A 14,781-nucleotide genomic window follows, 5' to 3' on the forward strand; every position below is an offset into this window, starting at 1 on the left:
GTTTAAACTCCCCTAGACAGATATTCATGGAAAGTAAAAGCAAGCTAAATTTAACTGTACTAAGATATATTAGCTTTCTTAGAAAAAAAAAAAAAATCTAAAACCCTGGTCCAGCATTTTTTTTCTTAAAATCAATTATATTTACTAAATGAAAATAGAACATATTGACTGACTGGTTGAGACAGGGTCTTGCTCTGTTGCCCAGGCTGGAGTGCAGTGGCACAATCATGGCTCACTGCAGCCTCCAGCTCGTGGGCTCAAGTCATCCTCCCATCTCAGTCTCTCAAGTAGCTGGGACTACAGGTGTGCTCCACCATGCCTGGCTAACTTTTGGATTTTTAGTAGAGACAGGGTTTTGCCATGTTGCCTAGGCTGGTCTCAAACTCCTGGGCTCAAGTGACCCACCTGTCTCAGCCTCCCCAAGTGCTGGGGTCGCAGGCGTGAGCCACTGCACCTAGCCAAAGGTCAAATTAAAATTTGACCTTCGACCACCACTAAGAGTATCAGTGAAAATCTCATTTCAAAAATTATTTTAAAAATTAGAATGTCCAACTTGCTCAATAAAGATCAACTTATATAAGTAATGCAAAATGTATTACTAATATAATGAGACATCATGTTCCCAAGATGTAAATTAGTCAAATAAACACCAAGTATCATAGTTATTTGGATAAAGTCTCTCTTGGGGAGGGGACAGAAAACATTTCTTAATAAAGGTTATGGCAAATGATTTTCTTGTACCATCACTAAGAAATATTAGCATATATACCCTTTCTTCTTGTACAAAGGAAAAGTGATTCAATGAACTTGTCAAAGCATACTTTAGCAAAAAAAGAGAAAATTCAAGTGTCTGCTTTGGCTTACATCTTCGGGCAACTCCACACGCAGTCCACAATAATTCAGGTATTAATCCTACTGTAAGTAAGTGGACTCCATTGTTCCAGAAAGAAGCAAAGGAAATTAGATTGTGATGAAAGTTTTTTAAAACTGGAAACTACTGAAAATTAAGTGGGACTTTCTGCAAAAAGCTTTACTATTGCATTCACTGCAGTATCACAAGTAAAAATCAAATGGTTAGGTCTCCTTATGATGCTATAATAATGAAACTGGCAAGGGGATCTGGCATACTTAGAGAACAAGTTTCTAAGTGTGTCTGACCCATCAAATCTGAGTTTCTAAATACATTTGCTAATGTAGTGGTTGGCTACAGAAATGTAATAAATCAGTATAAAGTCAGAACATTTCTTTAAAAGCAGCAAAATTATAAACAGTATAATTATAAAATACTATGAAAAAGTGCTATACTTGGATTTCATTGTTAGTTGCTTTAATGGGGAAAGGTTGATGGAGGAGAAAAGGTTAAAAACTGTAATTGGGCCATAGAAAATCTCTTTCTAAATTAATATAATCATCAGGTAAATTTCATTAAGCCAGATATAATTAAATGCATTTTTACCTGTACACAGATAATGTAACCATGTAAGTTTCCTTCCACTGAAATGTTGGCTATAAAATAATTCAAACTGTAAAAAAAAAAACAAAAAAAAAACACATTATTTTTAGCTACTATAACTTGCCTAGTTAATTAACACTATACTACAAAGGCAATGAAAACCATTCATATTAGAAGAGACATTATAGCCCACCTGGTTTACCTCCTTTTACAGCAGAGAAAGCACGTTCCTGTGGTCCCTAATCAAGGCTATACACATATTATTCCAGCTCTTTTAATTCACAACCTGTTCCAGAGTTCTCTCCACTAAACCACAGCACTGCAAATTTGACTTTCTGTATGACACAGTGATTCATTATCATTTCTGAATAATACTAACATGGACTTTATAAATTCCACTTACTAACCAAACACAGCAACATATATATCTCACCATGACAAGAGAAACCCTACCTTCATTTCTAATCTCCCATCTGCCAACATATAGCTTCCACGTTCAATCAGACACAAATACGCAGTTTTAGGGTATGTCTCTGGATATTCTTTTGCTGATATTATTGTGAACAATTAAATTTAAATTCTATTAATGTAGCCTTCAAATTTTAAACATTCCTCCCTGGACTGAATGTGTAATTACAGGACAAAAATACGGAGTTCTTTTTTCTTTAATAAAGAGCTAGTATAAAATAAAAAGTGGAAAAATGATACTGAATGTGAAAAAGATAAAAACTCAATTTCTTTATAAAACTAAAAAATAAACTGCATTATGCCAGTTCAGAATTCTGAATAAACTTTTAGCATGATGTACCATATATAACATACTTAAAGCTTTTATTTGTATATCAAACTTTACCTTTTGTACTTTAAAAAGGAAGTTCACATAAAGCAGCCAGCAATGGCTGACCTATCAGCTATATTATGACCACTCCTTAACGGCAAAAGTTAATAGCTCCAGCCAAGAAAATGAGTCAATTCCTTCAGTAGTGACTCTAAGTTTGCCTAGTCCTGGGAAGCTGAAATATGTTGAGCCTGTTTTCCCTCTAATGGTGCAGCATCCTCCTCTACCAGCAGATCCACCAATCCCTTTGCGGGATGAACAGGAAATGACTAGCACCTGGAATACTTCAGATTGCCTGCTTAGTTCTAATCCAGACAAACAGCAAATTGAAATATGTCATAAGAGGATTTCAGAAGTATGATCTGACTAATTAATAACTCCCAGGGATATCAATAAAATTCAATCACTACTATATAATTCACAATTTATAACACATTTACAATGAATCTCTGGACAAAAGCAAAATAAAAGTTAAAAAAAACTTTCATTTTTTTCTCAAAACACTTTCGGAAATCAGAAATTCCAGCTTTAAAACGCTCATAATTTAAAGTGCAAAGCTGGCTTTAAAATGTATATTCCAAGCTCTAAAAACATGTTTTACCTCTTCAGTAGTACTATTTGGTAAAGTTTTACTGATGATAATATCAATATGCCAAAAGAAGATACTGATTCATCCTTACATTTAAAATCTGACTACAAAGACTCTCATATCTATAGCTAGTCAAGAACAAACAGACTCCAATAAATTCATCAATTCATATGGCACTACAAAGACCAAAGTTATAAAACCTTCCTTGATTATATCATTAAAATAATTGTGTTAGCAAAGCTTATTAGTAAAAAATGTATGTTGACTAAACTTATTTAAAAATAAATAGGATAAAAAACAGCATTTTTCAAATACTGTTTAAGGGCATTAATTAGATCTCAAAGAGCCTTAAAAATTCAATGAGTTTATTTACCTTTAATAGCTACATTAATATACACTACTTCAGATACTTTTTTTTTTTTTGAGGCGGAGTCTCGCTCTATCGCCCAGGCTAGAGTGCAGTGGCGCAATCTCGGCTCACTGCAACCTCCACCTCCTGGGTTCAACCTATTCTCCTGCGTCAGCCTCCAGAGTAGTTGGGACTACAGGTGCATACCACCACGCCCGGCTAATTTTTTGTATTTTTAGTAGAGACAGGGTTTCACTGTGTTAGCCAGGATGGTCTCGATATCCTGACCTTGTGATCCGCCCGCCTCGGCCTCCCAAGGTGCTGGGATTACAGGCGTGAGCCACCGCGCCCGGCAACTTTAGATACTTCTAATATTATTCAGGTTTTTGGCCTAGGTAAAAAAGAAATGTAACAATTAAGATTGATTGGCCTAAAGTATAAAATAAATTACTTTTAATTACAGCTTTAATTCCACAGTTTTGAGATACTTTGGTGTAAAATAAAGGTAATTCTTGATAATTATATTTAAGATTAAGATGTAAAAAATGCAAATCATCACTAAGGCAGGATGGATTAATTTACATGTGAAAACTGTACACTATTAAGTATACAAATGGATTTCAATCCTATGTATCTGAAAACTTGGACTTACTAGAAAAAAATAAAGGACAAACTCCCTCTACTGGTAATTGGAGACAATTCAAATGGAGAGAACAGTATTTTTGGAATCGGAATTGTATAGACAGAAACTCATTTCCTATTTGTAAATGGGGAAACTAAAACCTGAGGAAGACTATACATCAATAAATAAAGTTTAAGGAGTTAAAAACTATAAATGGAAAATAATTATTTCAAGGAAAGAGGAAAGAAAAAACTAAAGGAAAACTTCATTTCTGCCAGCTCCTATTCCCTCCCTTAATTTCAATCAGGGACACAGGATTTTTAAAAAGAAATGTAAAAGACTGCCAAGGCCAGGCATGATGGCTCATGCCTGAAATCCCAGCACTTTGGGATGTATCCTTTCTGCAAAATTTGTAATAACCCTGGATTATAGTCTGCCCCATCCAATGAATGTCTGCACAAATGCTCTTCTTCACATAGTTTCTAAAATAGTCTGTGCTACAATCTCTTTTCAAAGATGTAAGAAGTCCTAATTTAGCCTCCTATTCTGAAAGTCTATCATGCTTGCCTTCCTGAAACCTACCTGACTGGTTACAGGACTCTCCTCTACTATTACCACGAAACTATAACCACTATCAATCACTGTTATTACTCTACTAGCAGTTACTTCACATATATTTACCTACATTACAGGACAGAAATAAAAATATTACAAGGGCCAAATAAGGTATTTGGTCAAAATTCAAAAGGAAAACTTGTAAGTGATATTTTAAGTGTTGAATTCTAAGCTTTCTTCTGATATCAACATTTTTATAATTTAAAACTGCTTAATAGCAGATGCTAGACTTACTCAGAATAAGAGACATGCTTTGACAAAGAACTGTATGACATTCTTAGCATTTTAGTTTTAATATTAGTAACTACAATAACTTACATTCTTCCTAAAGGGCAGACTGACTATAATTTCTGAATCTATTTTTATCACATGAACCCTTAAGACTTTGAAAAAATATTAAAGGTGATATAATATGAAGACAGTTATTAAAATTCCTTTAGTCTTCTAACATATTTCCTGCAAACTTACCATCTGTACACTTTTTTCTAATTCCTGGGGAATTGCAAACGTAGATGAAGGAGCCTGAGTAAGAGGCCATGCACCAGCCTAGAGGGAAAAAAATAAAAAGCTAAATGGATCAACATCTCAATTCAAAGTAAATATTTATTAAATAATCTAAGCATCTAAAACATTTTCTTCTTCCTCAAAATGTTGATAAAATCTGAGTATTTCTATCATGGCACATTTCATTCCAAACCAATAGGACTTTTTTTTTTTGAGATGGGAGTCTCACTCCATCACCCAGGCTTCAATGCAGTGGCACGATCTCCGCTCACTGCAACCTCCGCCTCTGGGGTTCGAGCGATTCTCCTGCCTCTGCCTCCCCAGTAACTGGGATTACAGGCACGCACCACCACACCTGGCTAATTTTTGTATTTTTAGTAGAGATGGGTTTTCACCGTGTTGGCCAGGCTGGTCTAGAACTCCTGAGCTCAAGAGATCTGCCCGCTTTGGCCTCTCAAAGTGCTGGGATTACAGGCGTGAGCCACCACGCACAGCCCAAATCAATAGGACTTTAGAAGTCACAATCTACTGACAGAACCAAACGTAATCAGGCAACCATTTATGAATCCTTTGTATCAAAGTACTGAAATGATTAGTAAATGCTCATAGTAAAACACATATTCATACCTGTAGAACATATATTTGAAAACTAATTCCCAAATCTATTACTGTGTCTTGGTTTTTGATAAAATTGTTGAACTTATTGTTGAGATCAGCGCTGACACTCATATCTGTATACATCCGATGTAGCTTGCTGGTAAACTCATAACCACAGGCTTGCTATAAAAAAGTTTTAGAAAATATATGACTTCACAAGAAAAATAATAGGTCATATTGGTTAATAAGAATGTGTCGGTATTGCTAGGTCTTTGGTCAAAGGTTCTTGCATGTACACTTATACCCAAGGACTAGTAATATATTCTTCATAAGTCAAAGCAACTAATCAAAACCTTTCAAACTTTCTTTTTAAAGACATATTTTAAATAAGTGAATAAAAACCACCTATCTAGGAACAATAAATCTCCCCTTAAACAAAAACTTTTTTATACATTCATCTCTTATTTCAGCACTGCAAAATGCCTCATTACTATACATAAGATACCTTAAAAGGATTTTACGTTGTGTTTTGTTTTAAAGACATGGGATCTCACTGTTGCCCATGCTGCAACGCAGTGGCTATTCATTGGAGCCACCACGGTGCACTACAACTTCGAACTCCTGGGCTCAAGTGATCCTCCTATCTCACTCTCCCAGTAGCTGGGACTACTGGCACATGCCACAGCTGCTGGCTCTTATAAGGTTTACAGATAGTATCAAATGAAAGATTACATAAATGATTACTGGGAATACTCCAGCCTGTGGTCAATTGAAAAAGGTCTATTTAGGCATATTTTTAATAGCATCTACTGAGTGATGAAGAAAACTATTTCTTTAAAATTATTCAAAATTCTGTTGTTACCAGGTCAGAAAATCTGAATCTCTAATCTTGAAATACAAAAAGCTCATTAACACTACTTTTTTTTTTTTGTAATTAATCTATTTAGAGGCAGGATCTTGCTCTGTCACTCAGGATGGAGTGCAGTGGTGTGATCATGGCTCACAGCAGCCTCGATGTCCCAGGCTCCAGCAATCCTCCCACCTCAGCCTCCCGAGTAACTGGGACTAGAGGCACACACCACCAAGCCCAGCTCACTTTTGTATTTTTGGTACAGACAGGGTTTTGCCATGTTTCCCAGGCTGGTGTTGAACTACTGAGCTCAAACAATCTACCTGCCTTGGCCTCCCAAAGTGCTACTATTACAGGCATGAGCCACCACACCTGGCCAACACTACTTTTAGAAATTAAAAATTAAGTTCCTTTTTGGAGGTTTAAAAAAGAGCACACAGCAACTGGGTGCAGTGGCGCACACCTATTGTCCCAGCTGCTCAGGAGGCTGAGGCGGGAAGATTGCTTGAGCCCAGGAGTTAGAGTCCAGCCTGGGCAACATAGTGAGACCCTATCTCTTAAAAAAAGAAAAAGGAAAAAAGGAGTGCGTATTATATTCAACATGTCTACTATGCAGGAAAATTTATTGAATAACTCAGGATAAATAAGAACCTGCTACCATTTATCGGTATGTAAGCAAGGTGAAATGATGTAAAAATACATTGAAATGGAATTGCACTCCAAAATCTGTACTTAAGGGAATATTTTAGGTGTATTCATTTATAAGTAGTAATAATCTTTTATCGTTAACACTGATTATCTTGTGAATCTTCACATATAAACATACATATTTTGTCCTTTTAATATAGTATTTGTATATCCCACTGTGTGACTATACAAATATACATTTAACCAGATGAATTGTTTCCTGTTACTGTATACAATGCTGCAATGAACATCTTTATGCGCTTGTGAATGAATTTCTAGGACAGTACCACATTAAAGACTTACATTACCTTTAATTTGTTGATCATGGCTTCTTCAGAATCCATAGACATGGATAACCCATGAATTAAACGTTTTGCCAACATTCTTGCGTAGAACTACATTTAAAAATATTTTAAAAGATTACTTCCTTTCTAATGATTTAGCATTCAGAAATAAAGTTGACTAAAATACAAATGAAACTTTTCTCTTCACAACATACCTTTTGAAAGACGTCCTTGTCATCAATGTATTTGAACACCGTGATGAAGCTCGTGAGCCTGTCTTCCACTTCATTCTCTGTCATCCCTTTCGCCGACTTCTTCAGTAAGTTGTCACAGTACTTAGCAAGCTCATGTAGAAATTGATAATAAATCTTACAAAGGGTGCTTCTGTATATATCACGCCTCAAAGGAGGCAAAGTGGTGATACAAGGTAAGATCAGTGGACAGAAATTTTGCGGTTTTTTTTTTAAGAGACTGGGTCTTGCTCTGTTGCCAGGCTGGATTGCAGTGGACAAGATCATAGCTCACCGCAGCCTCAAACTCCTAGGCTCAAAGGATCCTCCTGCCTCAGCCTCCCAAGTAGTTGGGACTACAGGCATACAAAACCACACCAGGCTTCTAAAGCTTTATGTAATAATTATAAATGTAAACCAAATAAAATATACATCATAAGGTAAATTTTTAAAAAGAACAAGTCAAATATCAAATCATCACTTACTGACCAATAAAGCAACTGATATAGGTAATACAAATTTTTAAAAGAACACCTAGGTGAGTTTCGAGTGGTTTTACAATTTTTGACATTGAACAAGCACTTTTCAAAAAAGTTACAAAAACCTTGTAAGAAAGTTTCCTTCAAAGGTTACCCAAACTTTATCATCAGATTTCCTTTAGATTTCAGATATAACAGAATCTACATGAAAAGTATTGCAAATTATTTCAAAGTAGACATACATTAAAACCCAAACTTTGTAAAATGGTTATTCTTTAAGAAAAGACACATGGTATGTTGCATTCCTTACATAAATGCCAAACTATAAACAATGTAGATAATTTTCCTTCTATTTTTCTGAAAAATGCTACAAAAACCAAATTAATTTGATATTCTGAGTTTTTATTTTCTAATACTGACTTTTCATAAGATTACTTTTCCGCAACCACCAAACTTACCAGTTCAGGTGCTTTGCAAACAGACTTAGGTTCTCTGTAATTTACAACTGACGTAAGGGCCTAAATAAAAAAACAGGCCATAATTAACCACCAGCCACAGGGAAAAAGTACAGCTAGTTCAATATAAGCCATAATCTGTACATCCAAAATTACCCCGCCACATAAAACACAGTATTGCCGGTAGTTTGTTAATATTATCACACCTAACATGGTAGACTCCTCTGACTTTATTCTCTAATTACAAAATATCTATATATCCTGTTGCTATGGCAAGATACTCTGTAACTCATTATCGAAATTTGAACAGATAAAATAACGCTACTTAAAAAAAAATCTTAGAATCTTGTAAGCAACTTTCCTTTAACGTATACAAAAGTTCACGTAAAACATATCTATTCTCTTTTCAAATATTATTCACTATAGCCTAAGTATTATGACCAAAGAAAAAAATCAGTACTAAAAATTGTAAAATTATGCATGTCTATCCAGAAGATACCAGATTAAAAATTCCCCTTATATAGCATAATCATGGGACATTCTACAAGCATTCAATTTAACCATTCATTTAATAATTTAAAAGTTAGATTATTTCTATTTTGAATTTCATATCTAAATTACTTAATCTCCATGTCTAGATCAGCAATCTCATACTAGAAGTCTAATCCTGAAACTGCCTAAAGAATGATAGTTTTATGTACATACATAGTATATATGTATTTAAAACGTACCTTATCCAACGCACTCATAAAGTGCTGATCACCATTCAAAACAGTGTTGATAAGCTGAACAAATTTACCATGCACTTCCAAAACTGACTCCACAAATAGTGTTGGCATCTAAAAAGGAAATATAAGTACAAAACCACATTTTAAGAGGTTCAAGGATATCCAAACTACTAGGTTTATTAGACTTATTAGTAAATTTTTCCTCAAGGAAATTATGTTTCACACATGCACACTTCTCAGAAAATGGTTTTAGCTAGGACAGTCTTAGAAATTTAAAACTTTGGTGTTGAAGGCCAGGCGTGGTGGCTCACACCTGTAATCCCAGCACTTTGGGAGGCTGAGGTGGGCGGATCACGAGGTCAGGAGATCGAGACCATCCTGGCTAACACGGTGAAACCCCGTCTCTACTAAAAATACAAAAAATTAGACAGGCGTGGTGGCAAGCACCTGTAGTCCCAGCTCCTCGGGAGGCTGAGGCAGGAGAATGGTGTGAACTCAGGAGGTGGAGCTTGCAGTGAGCTGAGATGGCACCACTGCACTGCAGCCTAGGCGACAGAGAGAGACTCCTCAAAAAAAAAAACAAAAAACAAAACAAAACAAAAAAAACCTTTGGTGTTGAAAATAACTTGTCTGCCGGGCACTTTGGGAGGCCAAGGTGGGCAGATTGCCTGAAGTCAGGAGTTCAAGACCAGTCTGGCCAACATGGTGGAACCCCATCTCTACTAAAAATACAAAAAAATTAGCTGGACGTGGTGGTGTGCGCCTGTAATCCCAGCTACACGGGAGGCTGAGGCAGGGGAACTGCTTGAACCAGGGAGGCGGAGGTTGCAGTGGGCAGAGATCATGCCACTGCACTCCAGCTTGGGCAACAGAGCGAGACTCCATCTCAGAAAAACAACAACAAAAAAAAAAAAAAAAAAAAAGAAAGAAAATAGCTTGTCATTCAACACAACAAGCTGTCATAGACTGTCCAGTATCTGCCAGAAGAACCCACCAAAAGCATACTTTTCTACTGTGTTGGAATAACTTATCTTAAGGATAACAAGACCTGAACTACCAGGTCTATCACTTTCATAGAGGCTTATATAAGCAAAGACTGCCTGCAAAGTCACTGAAGGCTGAGAGAAAGGAGAGTTAAAAAGCCAGTAATCCTGAGAATAGAGACCCCTTTAACTCGGCAAGACAATCCCTCACATCTCAGAGAGAAGAAATACTTAATAGTACAAAAGTGAGTTTTCCCTCTTAATGGAGATAACCATGAAGAAGTTACTATCTAAGACTTAACTAAGTCAGCTGGATTTGAGTCTACCACAAATGTATTCACTTATGTTTCCACCTCCCAACCTTGACACAAAATTCTATGCTTCTATGCCCAATGTCATTGGACATGGAATCTATAAATGTAATAATGTAAACTAGTAAGTTTGACAAATAATACAGAGTAATAAACCTGAATACTATAAGCTAGTAGTTCTACAAAAATAGAAAACTGTGGTAAAAGGAATATGAAGAAATAAAAAAATAGAAAACTTACACATTATTGTGGCATAACATAAAAACTAAAAATTATTACTTGCCAAAGACCAATCTGCAGCTAAGGTAACAGCCTCTAAAAAGTGCTCCTAAACAGTGACGTCTACACACAGATACTATCTTATAGATGAAGGGCAAACAGCTCTACTTAAGAAGAGATAGTAACATTTGAAGTTATTTCTCTCTTGCTGATCAAACGTTACCAGTAATAACAAGATGGTGATGGGAAAGACAAACTGTTACAGTCGTGTGATTGGTAAAGTACTCGAGAAAGATGAGTATTAGGGACATGAGGGTTATTGTTTTGGGTAATTGGGACAGCAAACATATACTTACAGAAGATTATTTTAATCTAAATTTGCTTCCTGGGCAACTAAATTCAGAGAATATGGAAAGGAGGCAAATTGCAAGTCATCTATATTACCACTGATTAATACTACTACCATGACAACAAACTACGTTATCAATGCCAATTACACAAAAACACAGTTATTTAAAAATGGCAAGCTTATTTTCCTGTGGAAAGTTAACAACTGTTCAATAGACACCTCCGTATGGCTAAGCAGCAGCCTATCAATAGCTTTCTAATAATTTGATAATTCCAAAATGAGTCCAACAAATTCTAGGTTTAAAACATTTGAATAAAGACATTTCTTTTGTTGGCATGGTAAGACTTTTTCTTTCATCTTTCAAAACAATAAAGTCAAAGGAAAGGCTCCACGATGGATCTCATTAGGAGGAAAACTTTGCAGTTCCCCACACAACTCACGTTTTCCTGAGTAAGGTTGCTGGTTGCTCGAAGGCCCTCATCATGGATGTGGTTTTGCAGCTCCTGAATCATATGAGGTAAACCAGTGGACACAGCACGGAGTAAGACGTACATATTTGCCATGTCTGAGAGGAAAAAGACATCTGAGGATTAACTCTCAAATATTTTCATTTATTAGGTAATATATGGATCCAAGTGCAGGAGTACAATATACGGATCCAAGTGTAGAGTACCCAGAGAAAAGTCCCCGATGCCCACCTCCCAGCCACCCAAGCCCCTGTCCCCACAGAAAAGGGATGTGGTTATTTAACATCTTCTCAAAGATATTTTGTGCAAATTCAAGTGAATACATATATTCTTCCTTTGCCCCTTTTAATACAGTGTACTGTATTTTGTATATTATTTGTAGCTTCAGAACACATTTTAACTTAGTGGTCTTTTCCTATCAGTACACAAAGCATTTCTATGTATTTTACAGCTGTACAGTACTCCATTATGTGGATATATTATAATTACTTAACAATTGATGGAAATTTAGGTGGTTTCCAGTCTCTTGATATTGCAATGTTGCAATCAATAATCTTATACATGAGCAAGAATATATGCAATATAAGTTCCCCAAAGTGAGGTTACTGTATCAAAGTTTAATCTTGTAGACAGATCCTTCTAACCACAGCTGCCAACAGCAGAGAGTTCCTTTGCCAACAATGTGTTACCAAACGTTTTGATCTCTAACACTGGGAGGTGAACAATGATCTCTCAGTGTAGTAGGTTTTATTTTAAACGTTTTATTAAAGCATCATACATATACAGAAAAGTATACAAACCATAAGTGTATATCTTACTGAATTATCACAAGTGAACACACAACACACCCATGTAAGCACACGCAGGATAAGAAACAGGCATTACCTACACTCAGGAGTCCCCTTCATGCCTCCTTCCAATCACACACTCTTGCTCCTCTGCAAAGGTAACCACTGCTGTGACTTCTAAATCACAGGTGAGTTTGAACTATGTATAAAAATGGGATCACACAATTCTTTCGTGTCTGGCTTCTTGTGTTCAACAACATGTGTATAAGGATCATCTATGTTGTTGTACATGGCTTTAATGTGTTCATTTCCACTCCTCTATAATATTCCATTGTATGAATATACTGTACTATTCTATGGTAACTGGACATTTGAGCTGTTCCAGTTTATGGAGCTATTACAAATACTAATATGAACATTCCTGTATGTCTTTTTGTACATATGTCCAGGCATTGGCGGTGGAGAGGTAAAGCAGGGGGGTGGTTATACGTTTAGGAGAACTGCTGGATCATAAAATATACATAATATATCCCACACTTAGCGGTCAATGCCAGTTTCCCAAAGTAGTTGCATCAATTTATACTCTCACTTCAGTGTTCAACAAGTTCCTGCTACTTCACATTTCTTTTTATGTTTACTGGCCATCTGGGTATCTTCTATTCTGCAGTGCCTGTTTTTTGACCATTTTATATTTTGGATACAAATCCTTAGTATTGCAGCTGTATTACCCTATAATTGTCTTCTGATGATCCAGTGGTTTTAATGGCTTTTTTTTTGAGACAGGGTCTTACTCTGTCACGCAGGCTGGAGCGCAGTGGCAGGATCTCGGCTCACTGCAACCACCACCTTCCAGGCTCAAGTGATCCTCCCACCTCAGCCTCCCAAGTATATGGGACCACGGGTGCACACCACCCCGCCTGGCTAATGCTTGTATTTTTTTGCAGAGATGGGATGCTGTCATGTTGCCCAGGCTGGTCTTGAACTCCTGAGCTCAAGCAATCTTCCTCCCTCTTAACGGCCTTTTAATAATCCAAAGTTTTTCATTTTAACGTAGTTCACTGGATCAATCGTTCCTTTGTGGTTAGGGCTTTTTGTGTCCTATTTAAAATATCTTTCCCTATCTCAAGGTTATGAAGATATTCTCCTATATTATCTTCTAGAAGTGTTATTTTTTTTACCTTGTACATTTAGATAAAAAACTCTATAGTGAATTGATTTTGTATATGGTATCTTGAGGTAGAGATCAAATTTCATTTTCTTCTGAAATGGATATCCAATTGACTGAGCAATGTGTGTTGAAAAGACCATCTTTTACCTGCTGCTCTGCAGCGCCACCTTGGTCTTACATCAAGTGACCACATATGCTTGGGTTGTTTCTAGGATCTCTTATTTTATTACGATATCTGTCTGTCCTTGTACCAATGCCTCACTGTCTTAATTACTATAGGTTTTACAATAAGTCTTGCTGGTCATTAAAGTCTTTCCATCATACTCTTCAAGACAGTGACTTTCGGAATTAAAATAAAATTATTGGGTTTTGACTACATTGCCCTGGATCTATGAAATCAATGTGCTTTAAAAAACATGGGGCCAAGGGTGGTGGCTTGCGTCTATAATCCCAGCACTTTGGGAGGCCGAGGGAGGTGGATCATGAGCTCAGGAGTTCGAGACCAGCCTGGCCAACACAGTGAAACCCCGTCTCTACTACAAATACAAAAATTAGCCAGGTGTGGGGGCAGATGCCTGTAGTCCCAGCTACTCAAGAGGCTGAGGCAAGAGAATCGCTTGAACCCAGGAGGCGGAGGTTACAGTGAACAGAGATTGCGCCACTGCACTGTAGCCTGGGCGGCAGAGCGGGACTCCGTCTCAAAAAACAAAAACAAAAAACCTGATTAATGGCCGGGCGCGGTGAAAACAAAAACAAAAAACCTGATTAATGGCCGGGCGCAGTGACTCACACCTGTAATCCCAGCACTTCGGGAGGCCGGGGCAAGCGGATTATCTGAAGTCAGGAGCTCAAGACCAGGAGGCCAACATGGTGAAACCCCGTCTCTACTAAAAATACAAAAATTAGCCGGGTGTGGTGGCACGCACCTGCAGTCCCAGCTACTTGGGAGGCTGAGGCAGAATTGCTTGAACCTGGGAGGCGGGGGTTGCAGTGAGCCAAGATTGTGCCATTGCACTCCAGCCTGGGTGACAAAGCGAGACTCCATCTCAAAAAAATTAATTAAATAAAATATACATATTTATTATCTTTCCTGTTTATAAAAGTAATGCATGTTTTTTGTTTTTTAAAAAATCAGAGAGGCCGGGCGCAGTGGCTCATGCCTATAATCCCAGCACTTTGGGAGGCTGAGGCGGGCAGACCACGAGGTCAGGAGTCC

The 14,781-nt window shown here is 37.0% G+C and overlaps 1 protein-coding gene across 11 annotated transcripts in view; it reads right to left on the reverse strand.

Moving 5' to 3' along the window:
• Nucleotides 1-14,781, reverse strand: part of CUL2 (cullin 2) — a 126,367-nt gene that overhangs the window by 12,440 nt on the left and 99,146 nt on the right. For all 11 annotated transcript variants that reach the window (XM_063638020.1, XM_063638019.1, XM_063638017.1 and 8 more), the window contains 8 exons: nt 11,583-11,707; nt 9,284-9,391; nt 8,556-8,615; nt 7,604-7,732; nt 7,413-7,499; nt 5,598-5,750; nt 4,935-5,012; nt 1,457-1,523 (listed from right to left, as the gene is read on the reverse strand). In XM_063638020.1, the coding sequence (XP_063494090.1) occupies nt 1,457-1,523; nt 4,935-5,012; nt 5,598-5,750; nt 7,413-7,499; nt 7,604-7,732; nt 8,556-8,615; nt 9,284-9,391; nt 11,583-11,707 (807 nt within the window). The remainder of the gene's footprint in view (nt 1-1,456; nt 1,524-4,934; nt 5,013-5,597; nt 5,751-7,412; nt 7,500-7,603; nt 7,733-8,555; nt 8,616-9,283; nt 9,392-11,582; nt 11,708-14,781) is intronic.

This window comes from Symphalangus syndactylus, chromosome 4 (assembly GCF_028878055.3).
Source record: "Symphalangus syndactylus isolate Jambi chromosome 4, NHGRI_mSymSyn1-v2.1_pri, whole genome shotgun sequence".
In the NCBI taxonomy this organism is placed as follows: Eukaryota; Metazoa; Chordata; class Mammalia; order Primates; family Hylobatidae; genus Symphalangus; species Symphalangus syndactylus.